The sequence below is a fragment of the Corylus avellana genome, chromosome 8, assembly GCF_965113065.1.
Source record: "Corylus avellana chromosome 8, dhCorAvel1.hap1.2, whole genome shotgun sequence".
Lineage (NCBI taxonomy): Eukaryota > Viridiplantae > Streptophyta > Magnoliopsida > Fagales > Betulaceae > Corylus > Corylus avellana.
Genome location: NC_142497.1, coordinates 22,474,122 through 22,486,687, shown reverse-complemented (window position 1 = coordinate 22,486,687; position 12,566 = coordinate 22,474,122). Strand labels below are relative to the sequence as shown.

Sequence of the window (12,566 nt, the reverse complement as noted above, 5' to 3'; positions counted from 1 at the left end):
GCTTAAACAACCTTAGGGGCTGGACTTCAAAACAATGGATGAAAATGGTCGACAAGGCCGAAATTCAAGCCTTGACACAAAAATTCAGCAAGGCGTTCGTAGGCCCAACTGTTTCGATCAGGAGTGAAGAAAATGCATATTGCATGCAGACCCCCTAGTTGAATAAAGTTTTTTTCTTTAAGTTGTATTAGAAAATTCTTCTAATTTAGTATATTAAATTTTTATATATTTTTAAAGCAAGTGAATTTTACATGTATTTTTAATATGATTGACAAAACACGTGACATATGTCCTCAAAATATGGAATGGATGCAAGAATTTCGCGAACAAGGACATATGTCAATTTCATAGGTTAAATTGGAGAAGCTTTTTTCATCTTATTTTGGAAGATCTTTTTTTTTTCCCGATTGATATTGATATATATTGGGTAGAACCCCATAAAAACCGATTTACATGCTCCGCAACCGATGTTCATGGTGACCCACTCTATTGACACTAATCTGATAATAGTCATTTTTTATTTTGACGGCTCCACTTATCTATAAGTATTCAATGGCTTAATACTATGACCGTACATAATACCAAAGACATTTTACTCCAGCTTATAAGTCGCTCCCTCCGTAACTCAACCACAAAACTGTAACATATTCAATCTCATACTCGACGTGGTGGTTGAATTTTAGTGTTAAAGTTGTGATATCACATCCTATCTACTCTAGAGGAATAACGACTTATTTTTAAGTTCTTAACTAACCTAGACAACGAAGATATCTCTTATTGGCACATCCTAACTAACCCTTAATTAGGCCATTCTTTACTATAAATTTCAAGTTCCCCTTAACATTTGCCGTACAGATTTCCATGGGAAGGAATGGATCCACAGCTGCCCATTTGGACAAAAATTAAATATTAAAAAAAAAAAAAAAAAAAAAAGCCAAAATGTGATTCTCCCAAAAAGGGTTGTTTAGTAAACTGGCCAAGGAAATCCTTCCAGAATGCCCCTGGTCGATCTGCACAAATAGCAAGGTTGCGTACTGGTTTTGAATTCATAATTACTGCATTGGATAGCCTGAGTTGATGGGTTTCAGCTCCACTTCCATTCAGTCTCAAATATAGATTGAATTATCTATATCCCAAATCATGGAATTTTGGATGGAAATACAACAACTCACCAACTATCTTGGTTGGTTCAACAATATGTTCTTGAACTATCTCACCAAACATCACTTACATGTATCACAAAGTTGTAAAAGAGTTATCATCAACTAAAATGAGGGGCGGAGCATGATATTTTGTTTTCTTATCATGTTAAATTATTAATTATCTTAAAAATTAAATTTTTAGAAATTAATGAATTTAATTATTTCAATTAATACTTTAACGTGAACCTTAGAACATGAGTAGCTAGCTAGCATTGTAAGCATCTCTAAACGGGTTTGATTAGACAAATGGATAAAGATGAGTGAGCGGAAGCAAAGAGAAATAAAAGAAATAAGAAATTTTGAAGTGGTTTGGCCTTGGGGGCTTATGTCCTCCCCGCCGTGTGAAGTGTCTTTAAGGTTATATACTTACAATGAAACTAAATCAAGGCTTCAGATGGTTTAATGTTATTTAGTAGATTGCTATACGACTGTCATATAATTAAGGTAATATCGCAATAAAAATCAGATTTCTAACAACTAAAACTCTATACCCTCCCCATGTTTCGTATTTCTTTTTAGGAAAAAATACACATATTCCTTTTAATTAACGCTCAATTTATCGATGCAAACTTTACAAATGGAGTATTTGTTTGAAGGAGGTAAATTAACTTTACTTTTTCCTTCTTTTCTTATTGTGGTTGTTTCTTTTTGGTCTTGTTTTGGTTTAGCTTTTCTTCCGGGTGTTTGTATCTTAGTTAAGTGGACTCCATTCGAAGATACCAAGAAGCAACAGCACAAGCAAACCAGAGGTGATGATCATATTTTAACATGTGCAGTTGGTGAGGATAAGTTTGATGCGAAAGAAGCCAACTGGGAGCAGCCTGAGCCAATGAAAGAAGTCCAAACAATCAAACTCCCCCAAGGCAAGTGCTTTGGGCAAGGGCCTACCCGTTTGGAAAGTGATAAGCTCCAAAGTATGCATCCAAGGAAAGCATGTAGAGGACAACATAATGCATGCAAAGAAAAACACAAAGAGACAGATTGTACACTTCGTGGAGGATTGAATAATGAGTGAGTGGACCTACAGGCCTACAGTATATTGGAAAAGATGTCTACCAAGGATCACAATATATCCTTTGGTGGTGGTGCTGGGGCTAAGTGTGAGAGAAGGCTTTAATTTTCCCCACGTGTAGACTTTGCTATTGGGTAAAGGAGCATATATGATCAATGGCGTAGGTGTCTTTTCTAGTAATAATGGGAGGTCTAATGATTAATTAGGAAAGTGAGGTAGTTGGAACTTAAGTAGCTTCAAGCTAGGGCCATAATTATATATAAAGCTAGAAAGCAAAAGAGGATAATAGCGACAGTTAGGGTTTTGTGAGCCATTTTATGAGTATTTTGAGATGATGAAGAGTGATTAGTGTGGTGTCTGCTATTGGAGATCTCTGTTTGATGCATTTTAGTGCGTTGTTTTTTTATATATGGGAACATGATATAAACCACCACCCAATATTTCCATACATGAAATTAAGAGAGAGAAGTTTAATTTAAAAAGTACTTTTTAAAAAAAATTATAGGGTCATCACTAGCTTAGATGAATGAATGTATGCATGTGATCCGTGGGTATTTCCAAATTCAATTCTCTTCGTCCCAAAGAGGTAGTTCAATCGGCTAAGACCACGTCTTATGAAGTGGAGGTCACTAGTTCGAATCTCCCTCCTTCATCTTGTGTAGACACGTCAAAAAAAAAAAAAAAAAAAATCAATTCTCTTCTTGCATAACTTTATTGGCTCATGCTTAATTATGAATTCCCAAAGCTATTTGTAATTGAATTCCGCTAATTGGGTTTAGTTCCAAATGAAAATGGACCCTTTGAGATTAGGATACATATCCCTATAATGATAGATGGATATTAATGAGGTCTTTATCTTCTCATGTATTTATAGGATTGAGATCACTTCAAATTACTCGAAATTTGAGATTCTTATGTTACGAAATTGTGGCCTTTCATTTTAAAACATCTGGCTTACATGTTATTTTAATAACAGCATGAATGCTGTAGTGTAAGCAACGGTTAATATTGAATTTTAAAGTTGGCTTACTTTTAGAAGCTTTTAATAGAATAGAGAAAATGAAGAAAGATTTTGAGAGATTTAATCTTAACCGTTGCTTAAACTACAGCATACATGCTATTATTTTAATAACAGCATGTATGCCGGATCCCATTTTAAATCCAATGGTCTATAAAATCATTTAAATCTCGGTAAAACAAAAGCCAGCTTAAAATCAAAATTTAATGTCTCGGTTATACAAAAGCAACTAATATTATATTCTATAGATCATTTGATTTAAAATGAAGGGCCACGATTTTGTAACATGAAAATCTCCAATTTTGAGTAGTTAGAGGGGATCTCAATCCGTATTTTTATAAGCAGACTTACAAGTGAAATTTGAAATATACAAACAACTAAGATCTTATCCTAACAACCATAATCTTATCCTAAGATAATGCTGTTATAAATAAATCAAATTATGCAATCAAAACAACCTGAGATACGATCTAAACAAATTGAGATAAGAATATCTCGACCTGAGATCGAATCTAAATAAATTGAGATAAGATTCTCTGATGTAATATCTGTAATAAGATTATGAGATCCAATAGTATTCTTGTTATGGGACACGTGTTCCAATCCTAACAAATCAAGTTCCAACTAAACTAGATCCAAGCCAAACCCTTTTGTAATTTAATCTAATCAAAGTAAACGAATCAGCTAGGGAATTCAAAATTAAGAGCTGAACTAGAAATATCTTGTCTAGACTTTGGTTTGAAGAGGTATATTGTTTAGATAGGAGAGTTTAGGATTTGAATGACCCAACAAAGAAAAATAAAAATGGTGTTTTCTTTCTTGGCGTTAATTTGTTTCAACTTGTAAGTTTAGTAAGATATTATCTTTAATTGTAACCATCTTCAACTTTAGCTAGGTTGAAATTTGAACTAGAATTATCTCCTTGTGTTCAATATAGACTGATGGGAATCGTACGGGAGGAAGCCTAATCCTAAGTACTTGGATTAGTGCTATAATCCAAGTACTTAGCAGGGTAGAGTTTATCTTATGTTTATCTAGGCAGTGGGAGTGTTTCTCTATATAGTTGGGTCGGTAGGTTAAGAAGAAGGTCATTGAGTTATTTGATCAAACAATTTGTATGCAGATGAAATCTAACCCTAAGTGGAGTATCATGAATAAATCCCCTTTCCATTTCTCCAATCATTCACAAATCCATCATCTACATGATATCAGTAGAACGACCCTATCATAAAACCCTTCGTGGGCAGAATGAAATAATTCTAATCATTTCTCTCAAATCACTCTTTCCAAAAGATTTTATAATTACTTGAAGAAAACTACTGAAAACATATATACAGTAATTCTGAAGTGTCCCATTAAGCAGGCTGCAGTACACAATAAAATAATGGATTCAATCGAAACTTTTCTAACAGTAACTTTCTTGATTTTTAAAATTTTTCCTTTTGAATCCTAAAATTTCCCTTGGTGATTTGCTGCAACAATTATTGCATTATGAACTTCTTTTCCGCACGCTTATTGCAAGATTAGACTAATTCTGTCCTTAATTATAAAATTTACTTAATTAGCAAAAGCGAGACAAGTATTTAGTGGGGTTTTCACTTTCACTATCGAATCTAAGTGTCTGAAGGGTGATGGACCACCTTAGCTAAAGCCACACACCATACAAGAAACAAATTAATCAAAAAGATTGGTGGGAACGGAAAGGGACTTCATCCCATAAAGCTTGAACTAACAAACCCCCTTAACTCATTAATTTAATTACCCCCCTCCCTCCACACTAATTAATCATATGTTGTTATGTACCAGACGGTGTACATGTCGCCCCGCCGACACAATCCCGGCTCTTGATCAATTAGTTTATAGTTAATCCATATTAGATTCTAAGATCTTTATGATATATATAGACCAAAATAAGATCATGGTACACCATTACATTTTTTTTTTAAAGTTTAATTAATTAACTAGTCAATTAATAGGCTTTAAACAAGATAGTAATATTTATGGTTGATATTAGATTTCACAGTATAAGCTTTATGGTCCAACAAAGGCATGGTCTTAATTAGGCGTGCAACATGGCGTGAGGCTGAGGTTATCCTAACGTGGATAGAGACATTTTTTTTATTAATTATAAGGTTAAAAACTGCTAAAAGCTAGAGACAAAATACATATACTGTATGTTATTAATCACCTTTTGGCTAATATTGTTGTCGAAGCCGAGGTTGATGTTGATGATAGACAACATTCCCATTCCCATTCCCATTCCCTCCATATAAATGATGATCATAATGAAGGTTCAAAAGCTAAGTTTTCTGCTCCTAAAGCACACATACATAGATATATAGAGAGAGAGAGAAGCAGAGAGAGAGAGAGAGAGAGCTCTGAGCTCTCATTTCTACCTTATACAAATCACAGTGCACTCCTTCTGTTGCATGCTTGTTTATGTGTATTGGTGGGTAATAAGAGAGCAAATTGTATTGGATTAGAATGGGATTTGAGGAGGAGGAGGAGGCCATAATCAGAAGCTATGATGGGGAGGCCGATAGAGCTCGAGTGGAAGATCTTGAGAGAAGATGCGAGGTAGGGCCAGCAGAACGCGTATATCTCTTCACAGACACTATGGGTGACCCCATATGTAGAATTCGCAACAGTCCGATGTACAAGATGCTGGTACATTCAACTTTTCTTTCTTTTTTTTTTTTTTTTTTTTTTTTTTCTTTTTGCCCTTTTCATCTTCTTCTTTGATTTAATTTCTTTGCACCATTATTGTCTGTCTATATGTATTGATGTCTAATCGAAAAGAAGTTTCATATATATATATATATATATATATGATGATGATGATGATGATGTGTGTTAGGTAGCGGAGTTGGACAGGGAATTGATTGGCGTCATTCAAGGCTCTATAAAGGTTGTCACGGTTCATGGGCGTCCTAGGGATCTAGCCAGGGTGGGCTACATCTTAGGCCTACGGGTGGCACCAATTCATCGAAGAAAAGGGATTGGGTCGAGGCTAGTGCGGCGGCTGGAGGAGTGGTTCATTGCAAAAGATGTGGATCTTGCATACATGGCAACCGAGAAAAGCAACGACGCTTCGGTCAATCTTTTCGTCGACAAGTTGGGGTACATGAAATTCAGGACACCGGCAATCCTCGTAAACCCGGTTCACTGCCACCCATTTCATATAGCATCGAATGTTGAGATAGAGAAGATCAAGGTAGAAGAAGCGGAATTTCTTTACAGAAAATTCATGGCGTCGATGGAGTTCTTCCCCAATGACATACACAAGGTGCTGAGGAACAAGCTGAGCTTGGGAACATGGGTGGCATATCCGAGGGGGGAGTCATTTGGGTGTGATGGGCAGGTTCCGAGCAGTTGGGCCATGCTTAGCGTGTGGAACAGTGGAGAACTGTTTAAGCTAAGGGTTGAGAAAGCGCCATTATCTTGTTTATTATACACAAAAAGCTCGAGATTGATGGACAAATTTTTCCCCTGTTTCAAGCTTCCATATCTGCCCGACTTTTTCCACCCATTTGGATTCTATTTCATGTACGGGTTGCACAGGGATGGACCGTTGTCGGGAAAGCTTGTGAGGAGGTTGTGCAAATTCGTGCACAACATGGCTGCAAAGGCTAACAAGGACTGCAAGATTATTGTAACAGAAGTTGCAGGACACGACACGCTGAGACATCACATCCCGCACTGGAAATTGCTCTCATGCCTCGAGGATTTGTGGTGCATCAAGGCCTTGAAAAACGAAGCCCATGAATTGACAAAAACCCCACCACAAAGAGCTCTTTTTGTAGACCCCAGGGAGGTATGAAACCCCAAAACAAACCCACCCCCACCCCCACCCTCACGCTCATGTATTGTTTGATAACTCCATCCATCTCTCCTGGTGGGGGCGAGGGTCCCTGTTTCCTCTTGTTCCTTTCACATCGGTGACACAAAATCTCTAAAGATTTCCTTAAATAGGTGGCACCTTTTTTGTCCCTGTTCCCAACTAGATTTTTCGCCTCTTGATTCTGACTAATCAGTAACCCCAGCGGTCCAGCTTTGTCCCTTGCTCTCAGATCAAACTTTTTGCTGGACCCTCCCCCCTCCTCTCTTCAGTCCCATCGGACGATCTTCATCCTATCATGCCAAAACAGCATACTGACAATCATTCAGAATTGCATTCAAATCATATATATATATATATATATATATATATGATGAATATATCTAGTTGATGATCATGTGGAGAAAAATTGTTGGTTGGGGTTTCAAGTCACTACCTAGCTAGTAGATAAAGCTAGATGATCATCATCAATTAGGTGCGCAGGCATAATCTAATGCCATTGAAGAGAAAAGCAAGTCTTTTTATAGTGAATACTAAAAAGATGATGAACAAAATGCATATATAAATGTACCAAAAAGGACCCTTTTGTGCCTGTTTGTAAAGATGATTGATCATTAGCATGAATGATGATAATTAATTAGGATAATGGTGGGCAGTGGCCATGCTGATGGATGATGGTGATGCGCTTTATATAAAGTTTATTTGGATGGATGAAAGATGGGGAAATGGAAGAAAAGGGCTAACATGATCATATTGCATTGGACTTTAACTTGGATCTTCAAAGAGGCTTTTGTCCTTGACATAACAAAAATTAAAATATTAGGAGTGAGTGGAACACGCGGCGATTATTGGCAAGTAAGTGGTGTCTGCATTTGTTTTGTTGGTTTGGTTCAAATTGTCTTTATCGTTGAACATGTCCACTTACAATCTTAATTAAATCATATCAGCTTAAGCTTTTGGGGATGTTGAGTTTGAACTTTGTCTCTATAATTCGTCTTCAATTTAATCATATCTGCTAGCTAGCTATACTTATTAGGGAGATAGTTTGAGTTCACGCATGATAAGTATTAAAATGTTAAATTCATGATTAAATTGTACCATTTCTCATTAACTTAAACTTTTGAAATATGCGATAATTTAACATGCATGATAGGAGTTAAGGGTAACTCATCAAGGCCGAAAGCGTGATATCAAACAAAATCACGGAAAGTATGTGGTTTGAGAGTGCATTTTTTTTTTTTTTTTTTTTTAAATGGGGGTTTGTAAATATAGACAAAGATTACGTTTTCAAATCCAGGCAAAGAAGTGCATTTTCAAAGGCTAAACTACAATTTTAAAAGTCAAATCTCGCGATTTTACAAAACGTTTCAAATTGCACGTTTGAAATCGCTATCTTCTAAACTGCGCTTTTTGAAACCGCAAATCCAAAGCAACACTCAATAGCAGCATGATCTTTGGCCATTGAACAAGGCTGTATCATATATATATATGGAAGCCAACGCTATGAGACAGCTTTTGACAAAAATTCTTGGTCCAAATACAGAAAGAGGAAGAGAAAGATAAAAAAATTAACAGAGAGTAAAAAAAAGGCAAGATGGTAGGCTGGTAGCAGCAGAATATCTGATTTCACAAAGTTCTTGGGCCCTTTTACAAAAATGGAGGCAGAAACCCCCAAGAAGAAATCTTAAATATATATTAGGTGGAGACCACATACGCACGACACAGCCAAAACAATTGGAGTCGTTTTCTGATGATAAAGGTCCCCTGAAACTGTTGTGCAGAAAGTTTGAGCCAACACTGCATGTATTCTCCACGGTCGATGCATTCATTGAGTGAAAGAAACTTGTGGACCACATTCGATGCAATAGTTTCCAGCATTAAACTTAATCTCTCCGAGGAAATGAGAGATTCCCAGAGTTAGTTGATTAATTAATTAAGTCAATCAATTAAAATAGGCAGGCTGCCGCCATAATAAGGGAAGTTAATTGGAATTTTGCTTCTTCCCTGTTCATGTATTGTATGTTGCTGTCTATCACTTTTATGAGAGCTCCATTGGAATTCCTAATCATAGATAGAGGAAAGGTTGAATTCTGATTTCGTTAAAGATGCCAATTTGTGTTCACATGTCAGGTGGGATCGGGCTAAGATATGTGTATAAGATTATATGGGTCAATTCGAACTCGGTTTATTGAATTAAACAAGTCAATCCAATCAACACTGTCGTGGCTTGAATAACCTATTTAATAAACAAGTTTTGTAGGGTGGGGTTAATCCGACCTACTTTACCCGCTTAATTAATAAAATTCTCAATTATTGAGCATGAAAATGAACTGGATAATATTCAATTAGTTATAGTTGAGGGTATTTTTGTCTTTTCACTTCATTATAACTAACTGGATATTATCGAGTTCATTTGAAACGGAGAGAATCCTAATTCATTTTATACAAAGATATATTAACACAATAACTCCCAATTATTGAACATGAAAATGAATTATATTACCAAAGTTATATATTTATAACTAGGGATGAGACTGGTAGTAATTTTTTTGTTTTAGTCTTTTAGGCCGGTTTTAAATTTTTTTTAATGGTAAAAATAAAAATTTTGTTAATTTATACAGATTATACAATCGAAATCAACTCGTTTATGAATTGTATTCAATTGGATCGATTCGGTTTAACTCCTCAATTAATTTTGTATTGAATTTATACGGAATACACAAAACAAACAAATCGAGTAAAAAATTATGAACCGTAAATTTCGTCTTGAGTAAAGAGGCCAAGGCTTGGGGCTAAACGACAATTGCATGGCAACTAGATAGCCGCAGCGTTTGATAGGAGGGTTGTCGATTTTATGGTGGAAAAGAGGTCACGTATAGGTACCACAACATGATAGTACATTGCACATGAAAAAAACAAAACGACAATACGACATAATGACTATTAACGTACAGGATGACTAAAGAGGGAGGTGTCGTCAAATTCTTTTGTTTGGTTATGCAAAAGAAATAAGAGAGATACTCAAATAATTGTTGATTTTTGTTATTGTAATTATCATTCTTTTGAATGAATGAGCAATGTTTCAAAATTCAAAAGCAAAAGAGAGAGATATGAAACGGTTGATACATAGAAAGTTAGAAACCAAACCATATATGCCAAAGGTTTCCTAAACAAAAACAGATTTAAGTAAGGTTTTTTGTTATATTATAACATTAATTAAATCATATTTCTTGTTTTTGGGATGCAAATTTACCATTTAGATCTTTATATTCAAGTTTGTAGGCAGTATTATTGGACATTGGCTAATTTTTTGGGAGAGATAATGCACCATAATTTTGTGTGTGTATTTTTTTAGTTCTTATTATAATCTCAAAAGATCAAAGACCTCGTCTTCGTATCCAGTTAGTTATATTTTATGGGTATTTTTGTATTTTTTTACTTTTTGATGAGACAAAAATACTCATCTACTATAACTATAGATATTCTCCAATTCATTTCCTAATTCAAGATTCAAAACGAGGAGAACTTGCTCCTTACTTTCAAACCCCAATTCTTACATCTTCTTAATAATATCCAGTTAGTTATATTAGATGGATAATTTTGTGCCATCAAAAAGTGAAAAGACAAAAATACACTTGCAATATAACTAAAACTGGATATTATCCCGTTCAAATGAACTGGAAATGATCCTGTTGTAATTCTTACGGTTTAACTACCTTCTATTTCAATTAAAATATTTATGTATTAATGGCCCAATTATGATAAATGAGTATTAATTTGAAAGTCTGAATGGAAGAAATTCTATGGTTTAGCTAAGAAAGCAGTTAAATGTCATAAATCAAGTTTGAATGAAAAAAAAAAAAAAAAATTAAGCACCGAGCATTCTAAAAACTTAAACCAATAAAAAATAAAAATTATATATATATATATATATATATATATATATATATATATAATTTAATTAAAATTAAAAAAAAAAAAAAAAAAAAACGGTGTCAACTTGTGTGAAATTTTCACACGGAAAGATGGAGCTATAAGGATGCCTTTTGTGTGGTTGAGGCAATTGAGCAAATATAACAACGTCATGGACCACTTCGTACAAGGAGATTCCAATGCATGCATGCTAGCTATACTAATCTTTTGAATCCCTCCATGGAAATGAAGATAATCCGAGAGGTAAAGAATTAGTCAATTTTTTTATTTTTTTTTTTAAATCAATGCGAGAGACGGGGAAAAATGGGAGAATGGGATAAGCTTGAGTGCCGACTAACTTGATGGTCTAAACGGGCTCAGATGTCACCACCATACTCTCTCTACCTTTATCTATTGGAATTGCATAGACCTGAAGTGACCTTCTTTCTAACTCAATCAATACATTTATTTTTAGAGCATGTGATAGTCATATGCTGTAGAGTATTGACGAGGACGCGAGAGGGCAAATGACCCCGACCCGAGGACTAGTCACGCAGTGCAATCCTTATCAAATTTCTCAAATTTTGCCCTGTAAGTAAAGGGTTGTACACCAAAAAAGAGGGACAGAAACCCTGCTGGAATTGAGAGCTGGTTGTGTCAAAAAGAGAAAGAAACATTTTGCTAGCGCTTTGAGAGAAATTCGGGTACCAGCTGGAGTCTTTTTGTGGGGGAATGAAAGAGACAAGAGTTGCAATCTTACATAGAACAGTGCAGTTATTTACGAAATAAAAATAAAAATAAATTAAAATTTTCAAAAAAGGAAGAAGAGTGCAAGTTAGGATAAAGTCTTGGGAATAGAGATAAGAGTAGTTAGGGTTAGGCTCGATAGCCATCAAAAGAAATGAGCAGGGCCTGACTCAGCAACGTAGAACGTTGAAGGAGATCAATGGTGATGGGCCTGGATAGTCTGAGCTGAGATCTGTCGAGGCCCATCACTACTTTTAGGTTTATCAATTAGATATTTTTATTTATTAATTTATAATTTTAAATGTTTCCATCTTTCCCAAGCTATTCCAACGATGAATATGCAACGACAAGGATTTTTCTTATTTCAAAAATTTAAAGTTTGCGCATAGTTTTAATGTTGGCATTTTAAAAAAATAAAAAAATAAATAATATAATATCATGTATACCGTTAAATGTACAAACTTTAAATCTGCTCTATCCATTTAATTTAAAATTGAGAGGATCCTATGCAAGCTATTCCAAATTAGTTTGACTCTTTTTTTTTTTTCCTGCTTAATTCAGATTGAGATTTCCACCAATTTGCTAGCAATTGAGGGAGAGTTCATATAAGACTCACTTACCCAAGTTGGTGAACAATAGTCCAAAACTTATTTGAACAAGTATGTCTCAATATGAACTATTTTACAATTACTGGATATCTTAATGTACTTAATTCATGCATGATCTAGGCTCTATTTCTGGCCGTTTTGTTTTTAAATCTAGTTTGTAAATCTAGATCTAGTTTTTTAAACTCAGATCTACTCGTTTTCACCAGCCAAGGCATGTCTTCTCGAGTAT

The 12,566-nt window shown here is 35.0% G+C and overlaps 1 protein-coding gene across 1 annotated transcript; it reads left to right on the top strand.

Annotated features, from left to right (window-relative positions):
- Positions 1 to 5,164: 5,164 nt before the first annotated feature.
- On the top strand, positions 5,165 to 7,066 carry LOC132164114 (Acyl-CoA N-acyltransferases (NAT) superfamily protein). Its single transcript, XM_059574538.2, has 2 exons — positions 5,165 to 5,899; positions 6,090 to 7,066. Exons 1-2 carry the CDS (start codon positions 5,717 to 5,719, stop codon positions 7,050 to 7,052), a joined length of 1,146 nt encoding a protein of 381 aa, XP_059430521.1. The 5' UTR covers positions 5,165 to 5,716; the 3' UTR covers positions 7,053 to 7,066.
- The last annotated feature ends 5,500 nt before the right edge of the window (positions 7,067 to 12,566 follow it).

Coding starts and splice junctions, on each gene's coding strand:
- LOC132164114 (XM_059574538.2), top strand. CDS start 5,717: ATGGGATTTGAGGAGGAGGAGGAGGCCATAATCAGAAGCTATGATGGG. Junction 5,900..6,089: donor GTCCGATGTACAAGATGCTG/GTACATTCAACT, acceptor GATGTGTGTTAG/GTAGCGGAGTTGGACAGGGA.